Genomic DNA, 18,821 nt, shown 5'->3' on the forward strand with positions numbered 1-18,821 from the left:
GAATATCTGGGGAATACACAATACAGAAATCTCAGATGCACTAGTCAAAGTTAAGGATCCAGGTAAGTCACCAACTCTGCAAAGTAATATGAGCACAACAGAACTGCTGGTGCTGCCACTGCAGGCTGAAGGTGAACCATCAAAAACCATTATTATCCTACACAGCCACAGTAATGCTAGTTCTGGGGAGAGCACACAACAAATGATATTGTGCCCAGTAACTAACAGCTACTGGGAGCCTCAACTGTGTTAGAATATTTTAAACAGCTCGTTCCCTGGATTTCATGTTCCTCCTATGGCTCCACTACTTGAAATCAGAACTCCTTGTTTGTCTGCATGCTTGCTCTAGCCTAATAACTCACTAAATGAAGCTGAACAACCAGGAAAATCTCTCTAATATTATATATTTATCTATCAATCATACACACGCTTTCTTTATATCATCCCACTTTTGTTAGCTAAACGGATAACAAGAGTTGTCAAGAGTCAACTGGTAAACGTATGGCCCTGAATTAAGAGAACTTGGTGGTGAATGAATACAGTAGGTTCCCATTTCTTTGCTGTAAAGCATGTCCTATAGCACAATTGTAGCATAGTATAATCCATACAGTTCCTATTAAAACCACTTTGCCATAAACGTACAATAGGTAATGCTTCAAGTGAGAGCAAAAACAGTAAAAAACAGAAATATTATATATACATATCGTCCATAGAAGAATATCCTAACAAGCATGCGGTGTAAAAAAAAAAAAAAAAAATTGCTGTAGTGTTTGAGAATTTCGGCCTTCTTCTTAATTCTTCCCTGTGAAATGACAGAAGGCCACGGGGGGGGGGGAGGGAACACCATAATGCCTCATACTTTTTGTAAACTTTAAAATATGTGTCCCCTAAAGGTTCGAGGGGCAAAGGAGTTTATACTAGGAAGAAATGGCAGCACAATTCACTGGCCCCTCTTCTGATTGGCTGATTCTTCTTTGCAGCTTATGGAATGACCATTTGTAGAATGCAGCTTATAAAAGGATTTGTGCAACGTGGGGTGAATGAGTACTCGCCACAGCTGCCAGCAGAGGTAAGTCACTGGATTCAATCCTAAAATTTGTACAGAAAAAAAAAAAAAAAAAGTTAGAAAAACTCTTGACAGCATAAAAAGTAATATTTTGTTTCATTTGGGTCATGTTAGCCCACACAGATTTTTCATAGGAATATTTTTTGACTTTAGGACACAGGTTAGCTCTATCCCTTCTATAACTTGACAAATGGAAGAACATTGTTGTGTGTGAATCGTCACAATGACAAATACATAGTAGGTGAAGTTGTGCCGTCTACCCATCTGCATTCTCTTAGGCAACAAGGAGCCAATATGCCATTAAACTGAGTCCTTTGCACAGTGGGAGTCAGTCATCTTCTTTTTCAATTTAACGTTCTACAGATTTTGAGATTTCTTAGTATAGATTAAATCAGACAATGCAATATTCATTTATAATGTCCAGGTCCTCTCGCTGGATCACCAGTCTTGACATCACTGGATCGCTGGGAATAGCTTCAGCTTCCTTTAGTAAGATTCCAGGGGAATGTAGCTCAAAAACAAGGCAACAATCTACTCCAGTCCATTTCTTTTTTGTGGGACCTTGGTTGCTCTGGATTCCCCAGGATTCTGCCAGATTTGTCACTCTTATCAATGTGCTGCAGACTGAAGACTGGGATAGGGCAAGTATAAAATCTACCTTTTTTCTTTACAGATACATTTGTCACATACTTTCAGTAGTTGATATTTACAGGGGTAAGGGTCCCAAATACAATCGAACCATGCACTTTAATGCACAGTCTGCTTTAAGAGCCTCCTCATTCTATATATGGAACATATCACATGTTAACCACTTGCCCTCCAGAGGATTTACCCCTCTTACTGACCAGGTCATTTCTTGCGATATGGCGCTGTTTTACTTTAACTGACAATTGTGCGGTCTTGCAACGCTGTACATAAATTAAATTTATGGCATTTTTTCCCCCACAAATAGAGCTTTCTCTTGGTGGTATTTGATCACCTGTGCATTTATTTTTTGCGCAACAAAAAAAGACCGCCAATTTGTAAAAAAAAAAAAAAAACCCAAAACAATGTTTTTGACATTTTGCTATAAAACATATCTAGTGAAAAAAAATATAAAATTTCTTCATAAATTTAGGTAAGAATTTATTCTGCTACATGTCTTTCCAAAAAAAAAATCCCAGTGCATGTAAATTAATTGGTTTACATGAAAGTTATAGTCTACAAATGGTGGTATATATACCTGGAATTTTTTTTTCCCCAATACTAGTAACGGTGGCGATTGACTTAGCGGGACTGCAGCACGCATTCTGACACTGGGGGGGACTAACTACCACTGACATCCTTAGTGACATGGATACAGTGATCAGTGCTAATAAAAAGCACTGACACTGGGAAGGAAGGGGTTAACATCTGGGGCAATCAAAGGGTTAACCATGTGCTGTTTTACCAAGTGTGCTGTGTGTGTTTTAAGAAGGAAACATACTGCTGGCAGGAGACAGACCTGTGTATAACACAGGTCTCTCCCCTGTCAGTGATACTAGGCAATAACTGGGTGGCAAGCACACGGGGAATAGTGGGTGGCAACACAGGAGGGCAGCGTGTGCACGTGCCCCCTACCTGGAAACACAAAATATATATATTTATTACACACACCACAATTTTGCATAGCCCTGCCGCCCTGTAGCAGTAGTTCTGCTATGGGGAAGGGGGACAGTTAAATATCCTCACAAAAACAAAGAGCAGTCTATAGGTTATAAAAAAACAAAAAAAAAGAAAAAAAACAAAAACAGAAAAAACAAAAAAAACAAACAAAAAAAACCCACACTTTACATTTAACAGAAGCATGAAATATACTGTAAAACACCAGATAATGTTCTCATCAGCTAACAGTTTTTTTTATATATCCCTTCAAACAACCCAATCATTGGAACACCAAATATACCATAACATAATCTGGCTCTTTTAATCCAAGAATAAATAAGACTACATTGCATTTGATTTGATAAAAGAAATAAAACCACCCTAAAAAATATTTTCTATCGATTACTTACCCCAATACCAAACCAAGCTCTTTTACATGGACTCTCTTGTGTCCCCTTAAATACTCTGACAACATTTTACTCTTGAAATACAGCTCTTGTAATTTGTCTTCTAGATACATCACACACTAAGGGCAAACATTTAAGAGAAATTATTATATGCATATATACACACACAAATATTATATAAATACATATTTAATACACACACATGCACAAACACAATATCTGCAGCTTCAGGATCCATATATACATACATCTATATTTATTTTATCTGTGATACTGAATTCCATTTTACTTGCGGTGGTTAAGTTAGTTATTCACGTACCGATAACACATTTGTGTGTTCTTACTATCTATATGCATAGAGTATGAATATGAGGCCGTGTCCCCTTTAAAAGAACTTCCTCCAGGCCCCCTGATAGTAGGTGGGCTGTGGGCTCCACACATGTTATTTAAGGAGTTTGAGTTCTGGGGACTTCAGCCTTTGCTCTGAAGAAGGGGACAGGGTCCCCGAAATGCTAAAGGCAGCTAACACCATCTTGTCTCCAGTTGGAGGTGGAGAGAGGTCCACATTGTGTGCTTATGCAATTACATGCCAATAGCTCACGTGGTTTGTGAGTATAACCTTTAACTCTTATTTCTCAATAAATTGTTTTAAGGTAACACGGCAGGTGTTTGCGCCCTCTTTGTTTTTATGTTTTTTGTGTGCTGCACCACTATCCAGTCCCACTGTGAAAGATCCATGGGATCACAACTAGAGTGGCACTGTCAATTTCTGAGCGCCGAGTGTCAAGTTTAACCACTTCTTCACATACATTGAGCACTTTGTTAAAACAGACCTTTCCTCAGTGTCACAAAAAGTAAAAGGTTGCAAACATGTCGCAAACCAAAAATACAAAAAACAAACAGACACTACTTTGAAGGCTTTTCTTGCCCAAGAAGTTTCTCACTTTGTCTCTCCAGCACTCTTTCCTGGTGGCCAATTTAAGAAAGGGCAGAGGTTTCAATTACCTTATGCTTCTTAGAGTTCTAACCCACCCCCATTGCCCTGGTGACACAAGACACCATCTCAGGAAACAAAACAAAAACACTGTCACAAATCTTGCAAGATCTCGCACTACATACAGTCAGGTCCATAAATATTGGGACATGGACACAATTCTAACATTTTTGGCTCTATACACCACCACAATGGCACTGAAATGAAACGAACAAGATGTGCTTTAACTGCAAACTGTCAGCTTTAATTTGAGGGTATTTACATCCAAATCAGGTGAACGGTGTAGGAAATACAACAGTTTGCATATGTGCCTCCCACTTGTTAAGGGACCAAAAGTAATGGGACAATTGGCTTCTCAGCTGTTCCATGGCCAGGTGTGTGTTATTCCCTCATTATCCCAATTACAATGAGCAGATAAAAGGTCCAGAGTTCATTTCAAGTGTGCTATTTGCATTTGGAATCTGTTGCTGTCAACTCTTAAGATGAGATCCAAAGAGCTGTCACTATCAGTGAAGCAAGCCATCATTAGGCTGAAAAAACAAAACAAACCCATCAGAGAGATAGCAAAAACATTAGGCGTGGCCAAAACAACTGTTTGGAACATTCTTAAAAAGATGGAACACCGGTGAGCTCAGCAACACCAAAAGACCCGGAAGACTACGGAAAACAACTGTGGTGGATGACCGAAGTATTCTTTCCCTGGTGAAGAAAACACCCTTCACAACAGTTGGTCAGATCAAGAACACTCTCCAGGAGGTAAGTGTATGTGTGTCAAAGTCAACAATCAAGAGAAGACTTCACCAGAGTGAATACAGAGGGTTCACCACAAGATGTAAACCATTGGTGAGCCTCAAAAACAGGAAGGCCAGATTAGAGTTTGCCAAACGACATCTAAAAAAGCCTTCACAGTTCTGGAACAACATCCTATGGACAGATGAGACCAAGATCAACTTGTACCAGAGTGATGGGAAGAGAAGAGTATGGAGAAGGAAAGGAACTGCTCATGATCCTAAGCATACCACCTCATCAGTGAAGCATGGTGGTGGTAGTGTCATGGCGTGGGCATGTATGGCTGCCAATGGAACTGGTTCTCTTGATGATTGACTGCTGACAAAAGCAGCAGGATGAATTCTAAAGTGTTTCGGGCAATATTATCTGCTCATATTCAGACAAATGCTTCAGAACTCATTGGACGCCGCTTCACAGTGCAGATAAACAATGACCCAAAGCATACTGCAAAAGCAACCAAAGAGTTTTTTTAAGGGAAAGGAGTGGAATGTTATGCAATGGCCAAGTCAATCACCTGACCTGAATCCGACTGAGCATGCATTTCACTTGCTGAAGACAAAACTGAAGGGAAAATGCCCCAAGAACAAGCAGGAACTGAGGACAGTTGCAGTAGAGGCCTGGCAGAGCATCACCAGGGATGAAACCCAGCGTCTGGTGATGTCTATGCGTTCCAGACTTCAGGCTGTAATTGACTGCAAAGGATTTGCAACCAAGTATTAAAAAGTGAAAGTTTTATTTATGATTATTATTCTGTCCCATTACTTTTGGTCCCTTAACAAGTGGGAGGCACATATGCAAACTGTTGTAATTCCTACACCGTTCACCTGATTTGGATGTAAATACCCTCAAATTAAAGCTGACAGTCTGCAGTTAAAGCACATCTTGTTTGTTTCATTTCAAATCCATTGTGGTGGTGTATAGAGCCAAAAATGTTAGAATTGTGTCAATGTCCCAATATTTATGGACCTGTTTGTACATAAGGTGGTAGGTAGGAAAGTGTGGCAGCCTTCACAGGATGCATCTGTGAGGCCCTGCCTACATTATCAGTGCCTCTAAAGACCAGGGACAGCAATGTAGTTAAAAGTAAAAGCCACAAGCCTTTTTTTCCACCATGGGGATGATTTGACATCTCTATGTAACACTGAAAGATCAAGATCAACTGCAGGCCACAGCAGGACCATATATATATATATATATATATATATATATATATATATATATATATACACACACACACACACACACACACACACACACACACACACACACATACATATATACACACACACACACACACACACACACATATATACACATACATACATACATACACTTTTTACAAAACCCTTACGAAAAACAGAAAACGGAGCTAACAAGTGCTTGGGGGAGCAAACAACTTTCATGGTACTTCTAATCTCTATAGAAGATTGGTTGGAAATGCAAGTGCAAAAGGAACATCTTCGTGAACTTGGTAGTATTAAATGAGCTAAGACTGGGAACAGTGCTGGGAGAAACAAAAGTCTTGAATTTCAGTGTGGTGAAAGTCCTTTAAGAAAAGCTAGTGTTGGGCTTTATGTACCACTTTAAAGATGTTCCCTCCCCCTCCTTCTGCCTTTCCTGCATGGAAAAGATATGTATACTTCCCTTTTTTTTTTCTGGGCTGGTCAAGTGATTCCACAGTTCCAACTTCCCTGTGTAAGTGCTCAACGGCTGTAAATTTCAGGAGCCATGGCATCACCAATAGGCTCCCAAGGTCCAGCTATTGTTGGTGCTCCCTCCTCTTCCCCCCGCAGCAGCTGCTTACGGACACTGATCTGCAGGATCACATGACTGGTGTGGAATAAAAGTACACATACCTGCATGCAGGATAGGTAGGAGGAGGGTGGAGGGAACATTTAAGAATAGTTAGATATAGAAATGGGAGAGAGTGAGCAAATAACTGTAATCTGGGTCAAAGCCTTGCATGACCGTGGTAAAAACCTTAGCTGAAAGGGCAGAGCACCCAGGTTTGAAACAAAGATAATAATAAAAACAGCAAATAAAGAAATCATATGATTCTGAAAGACACTGCAAGGGGGGAGGTATACAGCTGCCACTGTGCTGCATGCTGCTAATGAAATTGTTGCATACTTACAAATACAGGTGGGGTTTTGAGTTTATATAGGTGTAAAATGGTCTGAAGTAAGTTGCACACTTGACTAGACACCAAGACATCTGTGCCAAGTTTGGTGTTGTCCACAGTGGTCTTCTGGCTGCTGACAACCTGGACACTCCATCGATCGGTATCTGCCACAATACACACAGCTTCTGCAAGAGGTTCATCCAACACAGGGTGCTAAAACCAATAAAAACAAACAAAAATAAAACACCACACACATTACACTTTATTGGTTATAGGTTAGTGTTTCAGGCAACCACAAACACAAATTGGGAAAAAAACAAAACAAAAAACACCAAATATACAATTATGCCAAGCACTCATTTAACCCACATCTTGAAGTACAGTGGAGAACACAGGCAGAATATGCATACGCCAGTGGTCATGAGGAACTCAGTGCCAGACCTCAGCCCTTCTCACCAATTCCTAACAAAAGACCAGCCAATCTCACACAGCACTGTCACTTGCATAACAATGCCACTCTCAGCTGCACCCTGCACAAAGACTTTCCAGCTCGTGGGACCACAATCTATGTGCTAGCAGCCTGAGAGCGATTGTCACTGGGTTAGGTTAATTACGCTATAAACCCTTCAAACTCCAAACTGCCACCAGATTGTGAATGGTTGATAGGCCCAAAACTATGTTAGCAAGAACAAATTTGAACAATAAAACGTCTGTAACACACACTGTCACCAGAGACTAGTATATGCAGAGGATTCTTTAGTTTGCATTAAAAGCCTCAGAAATAATTTTAACACTTTTCAAAATAGGGTATATTAATGAACAGGTCAAATGGTACAATTAAAATAATTTACAGCCCACTTTCCTTGTTTGGTAGAATCCACTCTATTAAAATGACTTTTTTTTACCACGCCTGTTGTACTACTTTAGGACGTTACCGATCATAGTTCCCAAATGGGTACTGTTACTATTACAGGCTGCAGTCTCTACATTTATCTGGAGGGGAAGCGTCCTAGGGTCAACAGGTCAACTCTCTTTTCCCTAAAGAAGCATGGCGGTTTGGGACTTCCTAATCTCATAGCTTATTTTCATGCGGCTCAGATAGCACAGTTAACTTGTACTACAGCCAGGGGTTATGTCCCCCAGTGGGTTGGCATTGAGGCCTTATCCTGCCATCCTTATGCTATTGGTGCTCTTATGTGGCTCCCCAGTCGCTTACGTCCTCCTATTTTGTGTCATACGCTGTCCTATTTGTTGATGGTTTGGGACAGATGGTGGGCTCGCAAACCTTTCTTCTCCCTACATACTCCATTAGCTCCAGTTTTTTATAATCCTGAGTTTATTCCCGGTGTGTCACCATCAGTATTTCAATGGTGGATGAATAAGGGTCTGCTGCGTATTGGAGACTTCCTGGATGGACTTTGTCAGAAAATACTGGATAGAGTGAGAACACAGTACCAGATGCCTCCCGGAGAATGGTTTCGCTATTATCAAATTATCTCATTTATCTCTAGCAAACTTAAATTAATCACGGAACCTTGTACCCTTACTCCTTTAGAAGTCTCCTTTGGGGCAACTGGGTTGATGAGGGGTCATTTGTCCATTGTCTATGCTTCCCTTGTTGATCCTCTCACTAAATTATCCTATATGACTCAATGGGAAAGGGACTTGAATAGCTCCTTAGATCTGGAAACTTGGCAGGCTGCAGCCCATTCTCTATCAAAGATATCGATTAATACTGCTCTTATCGAATCCAATTACAAAACGCTACTTCCTTGGTACTTGGTTCCTACACGCCTCGCTAAAATATGCCCCTCAGTATCACCTACTTGCTTCCGGCACTGCAGACAAGAGGGATCTATGTTCCATATTTGGTGGAAATGTCCAGTAGTGAATAGATTTTGGATCCGAATGTTTAATTTTATCTACTTGGTTACGGGAATTAATATTCATAGAACACCGGAAGTGACCTTATTTCATCTGCTACCGTTCTTAAAAAAAAAATCAACTAAACTAATTCATTACCTCTTACTGGCAGCATGTATTACCATAGCTAGAAATTGGAGACAATCATTGATTCCGCTAGACGGGGTTAAAAAAAAAACTTAATTGGATAATGTTAAATAAGTTAACTAGCATTGTCAATAATGATGAATTCAGATTTGAGGGGACGTGGGAACCATGGATCAGATCTATCTCCAATGCTTAATAACACCGCAGCTGACTTTTTTTTGTCTTTTCTTCTCTCCTCCTTGTCTTATTCTAGATCTTTTCTTTTGATCTCCCTATTCTTAACTTTTGTTCTTTTGAATTGGGGTTTTATATTGGTGGTTAATTTCTCTGGCAATGCCCTTGTCCATCGTCTGTTGGAACGTTTGCTACCTGGTGAGCATGCTGTTTTTTATATATATGCTTATATGTTCTATGACTTTGTTTATGCTCACCATTTCGCCATGTGGGCGGAAATGTTATTGTTCCTATGCATACCACTGTAAACCAATTCTCAATAAAAATATTGAAGTATAAAATAATTTACAGAAAGGGATGTTACAAAAACATAAAGAGAACAATAAAAGCAACAGAGAAATAAAAAGAAAGGTGTTAAGGAGGTAGAATATTTGAAAATTCCTGGTTTTAGAAGAGTCCAATTGTCCAAGCAAAAATGTTGCTGTGGCTCTCAAGTCCATTAAGGTGTTCCTTGGTTGATGTTAAATGAGAGCCCCCCTACTAGATTCGATCAGTCCCTTTCTATGATATCAAAGTGGTGTCACCCGAGAATAACTGACCAATCATCCGGTTTAGGGCATGGGTGCTGGGAAGTTCACCAAATTTATGATGAAGTCCCAACTACAGTTTCATACTAATATTAATAACTTCCAATACATGCAAGTGGTATTATAGAATAATATTTTGAACCCAGGGATACCAAACAGTGTACCTTTGTAACCCAGGAGGGAAGAGACTGCTTTATCTCCTTTCCTGTGTAGTAACATAGTCATGTAAGACCTTGATTTGTTCGGTATGATATTCCCTATTCAAATATATACCTAATATTATTGTGCCCTGTTTCTGTTGAATTCTATGAGGAATGGTTACATGTGGAATAGACGTTTTATGGCACGCTCTGCATTTCTAGAGCCTTAATGGCCTTACAGGTGATGTGTGACGGCTTGACGGAGTTATAATTGTTTTACAATAGAGCAGAGGAACGTTTTCCATGGTTCGTGGAAACAGACATCCTGTCAAGACTAATAAGCCGTTTACAGCCCTGGACAGGTCTGGACGCTGGCGTCTACTTGTGTTTTAATTAAGAGGTTCTTTTGAAGTTTTCCTGAAAGCTATGGAATTTGTAGCTGTAGCTTTTAACAGAGGGAGGGGAGGAAGATCACGGCTCATGAAAAACAAAAATGCTGAGACCTTAACAAGATGGCATGTTGTGTACAACTCCATGTCTCCACTGCGCGCAATCGTTACAGGGGTCTCCAAACCTTTTAAACAAAAGGGCCGGACTGTAGCCAGTAGGAGTAGAAACATCCCCGGCATCAGTGTCAGTAAACTATGTCCCATCATTGATTTCAGAGGGAGGAAAAGTGCCCCATCATTAGTGTACGTTGGAGAAATACAGCCCCACTGATAGTGTCAATGGGAGCAATGGTATCCCAACACTGGTGTCAGTTGGAGCCACAGTGCCCCATGAGGTCAGTGGGAGGAATGGTGCTCCACCATTGGTGTCAGTGGAAGGAATGGTGCTCCACCATTGGTGTCAGTGGGAGGAATGGTGCGCCATCATTGGTGTCAGTGGGAGGAATGGTGCGCCATCATTGGTGTCAGTGGGGAGGAATGGTGCGCCATCATTGGTGTCAGTGGGGAGGAATGGTGCGCCATCATTGGTGTCAGTGGGGAGGAATGGTGCGCCATCATTGGTGTCAGTGGGGAGGAATGGTGCGCCATCATTGGTGTCAGTGGGGAGGAATGGTGCGCCATCATTGGTGTCAGTGGGAAGAATGGTGCGCCATCATTGGTGTCAGTGGGAGGAATGGTGCGCCATCATTGGTGTCAGTGGGAAGAATGGTGCGCCATCATTGGTGTCAGTGGGAGGAATGGTGCGCCATCATTGGTGTCAGTGGGGAGGAATGGTGCGCCATCATTGGTGCCAGTGGGGAGGAATGGTGTGCCATCATTGGTGTCAGTGGGGAGGAATGGTGCGCCATCATTGGTGTCAGTGGGAAGAATGGTGCGCCATCATTGGTGTCAGGGGGACGTCACTTAGATTGGGTGCTCCTTCAGAATGCAATGTCCAGTGCTGCAGGGCCAACTTGACTGTTCTGCCATCCAAGCTGCTGATGGGAAGCTTGACTTCTCTCAATGAGTGCTCCTTGGACCATTAGGGACTGGAACACTCATCTGCAACCCGAGAGACTTGTGTCTGTGCGATTTCCCTTAGGAGCACTTAGGAGTGAGGGTGCCCCTTCATTGTGAGGAGGGCTTTGTGGAAGAATAGGTGGCCTTGGTGGGCCAAGCCATGTGCTGAAAGGAATGGCTAAGCTTAGATTGTGAAGTTAAAGTCGGGTTAAAACAGACAGGTGCTCTGCATTTTGATGAGCTAGGGGCTCCTGGAAAAGGAGGTTTTGGGACATTCCGCTGTGAAATAAAACCTCCCCACCTGTAACCTCTCAGATAAAATCTTTTACTGAACAGACGTCTTCCTTGGAAAGGCATACATGTGAGGTGCCTTTTGCAGGAAGTGTCAACTGTCCAAACTTTTACAAGATTCTGTGCAGATGAATGAAGATTAGAGCCATTCTGGAAATTTACCTTCTGCTCTGCATATAAAAGTAAACCAGAAGGCAACTGTTGTAATAACTGTAATAGCACAATCCTGAAATAAAGGATCATGTTAGTTGTTTATCCTAGTCCAGCTAGCTACAGTTATCCTGAAATTGCAGCAAGAGTTGTTTATAGTACTGGGCCTGAAAGATTAAAGAGAGCTTTTAGAAGAGTCTCAAACTATCTATATGCAGAATTTTTGCAAGAAAAAACATATATAATAGGTACAATCAGATGTTTGTTTAGGATAGAGACAACAGGATCAACTACAGAAACAGCCCACTTTGTGAGCTCTTTCTACACCGGAGTTCAGTAAAGATTTTGGGAGCAGAACCCCCCCATCATTTTACTAAATCAACACTTGGAGGTCCGATTTATTCAGATTGCCATTATCCTCTACCTAGACAAAATTAATGTCTGAACTGCTCATCTCTTGTGATGTTGATACCTACTCTAGTGAGACTTAATCTAGACTGTTGCCATTAGTTTCTGTTACTGGTTCAAGCTCCTTGTTACTCAATAACCCTTAAAACTACCATCGTCCAATGCCTCACCATGCTGTATAGTCTGTACAACTGGCTAACTAAATTGAGGTGTTCTCTGTAAACCTATTCCTCCTGAGTGATCGCTCCCTCCAATAATTGAAATTGTATATAGTGTAGTATATTCAACAAATATATATCACGCCACACTGTGCTCCTATGGTATTAAACCAATCACCACCAATTAAGTGAGACAATAGGATCCTTTGACAAAGTCGTGACTAAATGCATCAGAAAGTGATGTCAAACGCCAACCGGTAATTGTGCGGCGGCCATTTTGGATGAGGTCCGCTCTACAGTTTTAAAACAATGCTGATGTACATCTTAACTATGCAAGTGCTTTTTCATCTAATTAATCAGATGGTTTTGATATTTTATGCGATGGTGTCTATTCTGTCTTTGATCCATATATTGGCATTGTGATGGAACAACAAGAGTGATATTGTTTGGAGAGCAGTTTATTTGTGGAAAGCTGTTTTTTTTCTACAATTTGGTAAGGTGCATGGATTGGATGGTGGTGGATTTCTCTATTGTCTCACTAAATTGGTGGTTGTTGGTTTGATACCACAGGAGCACAGTGTGGCATGATATGATGATATTTGTTGAATATACTACACGAGTTGGAAATATATTTGAGCAAGTAATCCATACCCAGAGGGTAAGAGTAGATACTGTGGATATCACATGTGGAATGACACTTGGTGGAGTCTTTGCATGTTTTGAGCACTTTTATGTGTGAGTGTTTTTCAGTTTGGTTTATAATGTATGACATAGGTAATGCAGTATGTGCGGTTTCTTTACATTTTTTTTGAGGGTTAAAGAAGGAGGATATCACTTTATTGAGAAAATAAAGAATTTGGAAGAATTATGAAGTCACTTGAGGATACATACTGAGCACATTGAATTGATTGGACGCCGAGGAATATTTCATTTTTACATTCCAAATATCACCCAACTATTTTTTTTTTAATAGTAACTGTCAGATACAGGGTAACCTCGTCTTACCTGTCCAAAACGGTGGACTGTAAATAAAGTCCATGCTTCACCCATCAAGTTGGGCATACACCGGAAAGGGTCCCCAGGGACTGGGTTCCAAAGTGATGGACCACAGCCCTGGCTCTGGCTCTCTACAGCACCCTGCAACAAAAACCAGCCATAGACTGTTTGAAAATAGGTTGGTTCAGCAAGGACCTGTCGAGATTCAAACCATGTATGGGCAGGCTGAAAGCACCCAAGCTGATCAATCTATTAACTTGGGTACAACCAGCCTGTCATGTTTTACATGTGATTACTGCCAGCAGCGATAATAGCCGGTAGCAATAATCACTGTGTTCTCCTGATGGGGATAGCTCCACCTGCACCACTGAAGGAGAACACAATGGCTCAGCAGAAAGCATTCCCCCAATCAACACTGACTGTTGATGGGGAAATTGAGCGATTCACCTTTCTTGCAACCCATGGTTGCAGGAAAGAAAATTGCTCCGCTTATGGACAACTTAACTCACTATGTTGCATCAAATGCAAAAGTGAGTGTCCAAAGCAACATTACAGGCCATCCCAACAGCGTGGTGTCAGGGTATCGCTCCCAAGATGTTAGAGGTTTGTTTATAAAACTAGTTAAGGATGAGTTTCTCTGTGAAGGAGATAAGGTCCTTTTTAGACACTAGCACAAATCTAATGAATTGGCGTAGGGTAGAATTACAGGAAAGGTGCCTAGAGGTGTGTCTCCTAAAGCTTTGCCAGTGTCCAACCACCTGAAGCTAAACCAATATATAACCAATCCTGTATCGACAATGCTCACCACCTCTATTTTTAACTTTACAAGCACCATTTGTTTTAATAAAATGTTAATTCCCATCTCCAGTCAAAACATGCCTTGTGGTTTTGGGTATACTGGGGAGGGACATGTTCTCTGTTGTGTTTTTACAGACATTTACATCCCTGTTAAAGAAAGTTCACCAGTGTTTCTGTCCTGCCGACCACAGAGAAGCAGGTAAATCTCTTCAACAACAGGGACAAAAATAGCAATACAAATCTTCCAGATGCTTCCAGCCTTCCCTACTCTACAGTTTTAGCACTGTCTACACCTCCCTCTTGGAAAGATAATTGTAACAAGTGTGCGCAATAGAGACATGGAACCTGTGACAGCCATTTTTGTTTTTCATGAGCAATGATCTTCCTCCCCTCCCTTCTCTTGAAATTATGGAATTTATAGCTGTAACTTAACAAACTTCAAAAGAACCTCTTAAAACACAGAGCTGGCCAGGCTGTAAACAGCTAATTAGTCTTGGCAGGATGTCTGTTTCAACTAATCATGAAAAACACTTTCCTCTGCCCTATCGTAAAACAATAACAGTCAAGCCGTCACACATGACCTGTAAGGCCATTAAGGCTCTAAATGCAGAGCGTGCCATAAAATGTCTTTTCCACAACTTAATTCCACATACAGTTCAAAGAATGCAACAGGAACAGGACACATTAATAACAGGTATATGTTTGAATGGGGAATACTGTACTGAACAAATCAAGGTCATACATGACTATGTTAGCACATACGAAAAGGGAGAAAGTAGTCTCCTGCCTCCTGGGTGATAAGGTACACTGTGTTTGGTATCCCTGGGTTTGAAATAAAATTCTAAATATTAATCTGCCAGTTGCTAGAATACCACCAGCACATATTGGAGGTTATTAATATTAAGTGTAAAATTGTAGTTGGTGATCTAACACCCATCCCTTAAACCGGATAATTGGTCAGTAGGTCTTGGGCGACTCCACTTTGATATCATAGAAAAGGGACTGACCCAGATCAAGTATGGAGCTCTCGTTTAACATCAACCAAGGAACGGATTTGAGAGTCAAAGCAACATTTTTGCTTGGACAATTGGACTCTGCTAAAACCAAGGACTTTGCAAGTATTCTGCCTTCTTAACTCCTTTCTTTTATCGCACTGTTGCATTATTGTTCTCCATTTCTTTGTAACATCCCTTTCTGTAAATATTTTAATTGCAATATTTGACCTTTTCATTAACAAACTCTATTTTGAAAAGTATTAAAATATCTCTAAGGCTTTTAATGCAAACTAAAGAATCCCTGTCTCTTGAAGAGTGCTACTGATAATAATCCTCTGCATATACTAGTCTGTGGTGACAGTGTGTGTTAGACGTTTATTGTTCACATTTGTTCTTGCTAAAGGGTTGATAGTCCCAAAGCTATCTGGTGGAAGTTTGGAGTTTGAAGGGTTAATTGCGTAATTAATTAACCCAGAGACAATCGCTCTCAGGCTGCTGGCACATATACTGTGGTCCCACAAGCTGGAAAATCTCTGTGCAGGGTGCAGCCGAGAGTGGCATGGTTGCACGCATAACAGCACGGTGTAAGATTTGTCACAAGTTGGTGAGAAGAGCAGGTGTCAGGCACAGTGTTTGCACAATAATGACCATACTGAAGATGGATATTTTCACGTTGGCTATGCAAACAGTAATAAAAAAAAAAAAAAAACAGAGAGAAGTTTATTCCTTCACCATCCTGTCTACAAGATGAATGCGTAGTGCCAATAAAATAAATCACTAAAACAGACATCTGATTTGTTGATGTTCCTAGGTTATCAAATAAGACCCAATATGTTTAACCCATAAAAGCAAATATACCGTGTTTCAGTTTGTTTATCGCTCAAAAAGCAAAGCTAAATTTAATGTCAGCATTATTTGACAACACTATTGACTTCTCCATAACTTCAGTTATTGCTTTTGTTGTGTAGACTAGAGTTTTTGCTTAAAATCTTTAGCTATTTGCCTAGCAAGAGCTACAATATTCTCTACTTCACACTGCATGATAGAACTGACAGTGGATGTAGCATTCCTCAGCTACACCATTTGCAGTCTACCTCTGACTGTAGAGCCTTCCCAGGTAAAATCAGCCTATCCCAAGATCTCAGGCAATATTAGCTATCTAGACCTCAACTTACCAAGCATTGCAAGAAAAATCTAAAGCCAAACAAGTCCCTCATAATACCAGTTTACTGTAAAAAGAGAACATACTAGTGTGGAGTGCGCCAGGCTGGCTGTCAGGCATTGCTTCAGTTTTTCAGCATTGGCAATCCCATGAAGCACTAGGTCTGGCATATATGTGGAACAGTAACCTCCAAACAGAGACCTCCCAAAGTTCTTCACACTTGGACTGCTGATGACGTCTGACCTAAGGAATACAAAACTGAACATAAGCACGTTCAATTTCCATAAAAAAAATAACAAGGGGACTACTACATATGAAACAATACATATAGACAGATAAACCCTACACCAACCCTAGTTTGCCCATCATCCTGATTGTCTGCAATAAGTTATTGCATATCACAGATCATTGCACCACACAATTTCAGAACTCTTTAACCCCAGCGATTCCTAAAAGACTCAGAAAAATTAAGCAAAAACATCAAACCCCCCCAGTTTTTGTTCCAAATAAAGCACTTTTACTTTGGCATACTACACTATCAGAGTATCTCCTTATATTTGCATTATCTGGATGAGTGGTGTACCCAGCGGAGATCAGGCGCCAGGACATCTAGTGTATCATCCCCATGTGATGAGAGGTCTGGAGGAGCTTACCTGTCAGTATTGGAGGAAGATCCTTAGTGATCTTGAAGGCGCATTGGCCCATTGGGCCACAGAGTGGAGGTGAGGAGGCAATTCAGCCATAGGAGGAGAGTCACTCACCAGCACTGGAAGTTTTGTGTGATCACGCACAATGCATGAATTTTTACTGTGTTGAACACCATCACTACCATTTATGAACTGCGCATACCAACCTGGAATATTTTTACCCACTGGTCACGTTACAGAGTGGGAGTGAGGGGGGCACGTTTATTGCTATGTATTAATAGTCACCTTTATATTTGTCAATAGTGTCTTGGCTGCATTTGTACCATTCGTGTGTCACCTTGATATATTTATAAGCATTATTTTATTATTTATTCACTTGTTTATATTTGATATAAGTCTGCTATTGAGCGCTGCACTACCTTTTTTGTGTTTTTTAGTTCTACTGTATGGTTTCAGTCTGAGTGCCAGCTGCTTATAACGATAGGCACTCCATTAAGCGCAGGAGGATCTTTTCATATTCATTTCCCTCCAAATCATTGCATTCAGGTGTACACAGTCAAGCACCTAGGCATGCAGACTGCTTCTACAGACATTTGTGAAAGAATTGGTCCCTCTCAGGAGCTCAGTGAATTCAAGCGTGGTACCGTGATAGGTTGCCACCTGTGCAATAAGTCCATCTGTGAAATTTCCTTGCTACTAAATATTTCACGGTCGACTGTTAGTGGTATTATAACAAAGTGGAAGCAACTGGGAACAACAGCAACTCAGCCACAAAGTGGTAGGCCACGTAAAATGACAGAGTGGGGTTAGTGCATGCTGAAGTGTACAGTGCGCAGACGTCGCCAACTGTCTCCAGAGTCAATAACTAAAGACCTCCAAAAATCACGTGGCCTTCAGATTAGCACAACAGTTCGTAGAGAGCTTCATTGAATGGGTTTCCATGGCCGAGCAGCTGCATCCAAGCCTTACATCACAAAATGCAAAGTGTTGGATGCAGGGGTGTTGTCAGGAAAAGCCTGCCCGTAGTACAGCTGAAGATTCGCGGTGCACAGATATGCGCAGAACAGTGACGAGTCGGGCAGATGTGCAGGTACTTGGGCACAGGCCCGCGCACTCGCGCATCCAGGCGCGCGCCTGGTCACTAATGCTGGCACCAAAAGGACTATTAAAACTGGCTGCAGTAATGTCTCATTGTCGTTTGGTCTTTATCCCTTCTTGTGTTTCCTGATCCTTGTGCTTGACTCCTGATACTGAACCAGCTTGCTCCTGACCTCCGCTTGTCTGCTACCTGCCCTGACCTCTAGCTTGTCTTGGATTATCCTTCTGTCTCCTGCTCCTGTCTGATTGATCCTCCGCTGCTGACCTGGCCCGTGACCCGACTACGCTTCCTCCTGCTGTCTATGCCTGATCTGCCCGACTGCTACCAACCCGGGGATGTCATTAAAGTTCATGTGCGTGTAAAGGCAGGCATTACAATACTTTTGGCAATATAGTGTGTGTATACAGCTACTTATAGCAGGACTGCGGCGGGCATTCTGACACGGGGGGAAGTGACTTGGTGTCACTGACATCCCCAGTGACACCAATACAGTGATCAGTGCTAATATAAAGCACTGACACTGTACTGCCGGCACTGGGCTGGAAGGGGTTAACATGCGGGGTGATCAAAGTGTTAACAGTGTGCGGTTTTAGTAGGGGCTGTGTCTGTGTGCTTCATACAAACTGTTCTCCTCTCAGTCAGAGATGCTCGGCAATCACTGGGCGCCGGCGAGTAATCACCAGCCGGGACCCGGTGATTTACAGCCGCGGGCCTGAATGCTGGCGCGGGTAGGGCTCGCGTGCAACCCCTGCCTGGA

At 41.5% G+C, this 18,821-nt stretch overlaps 1 protein-coding gene across 2 annotated transcripts in view; it reads right to left on the bottom strand.

Annotated features, from left to right (window-relative positions):
• Window positions 1-388: 388 nt before the first annotated feature.
• FNIP2 (folliculin interacting protein 2) overlaps window positions 389-18,821 on the bottom strand; it is a 133,910-nt gene continuing 115,477 nt past the window's right edge. For both annotated transcript variants that reach the window (XM_089670394.1, XM_089670395.1), the window contains 4 exons: window positions 16,405-16,561; window positions 7,014-7,214; window positions 3,100-3,215; window positions 389-1,089 (listed from right to left, as the gene is read on the bottom strand). In XM_089670394.1, the coding sequence (XP_089526520.1) occupies window positions 1,011-1,089; window positions 3,100-3,215; window positions 7,014-7,214; window positions 16,405-16,561 (553 nt within the window). In that variant the 3' untranslated portion in view covers window positions 389-1,010. The remainder of the gene's footprint in view (window positions 1,090-3,099; window positions 3,216-7,013; window positions 7,215-16,404; window positions 16,562-18,821) is intronic.

The sequence above is a fragment of the Staurois parvus genome, unplaced genomic scaffold (assembly GCF_062004578.1).
Source record: "Staurois parvus isolate SC_StPar_1 unplaced genomic scaffold, SC_StPar_1.0 ptg000090l, whole genome shotgun sequence".
NCBI classification, from domain to species: Eukaryota; Metazoa; Chordata; class Amphibia; order Anura; family Ranidae; genus Staurois; species Staurois parvus.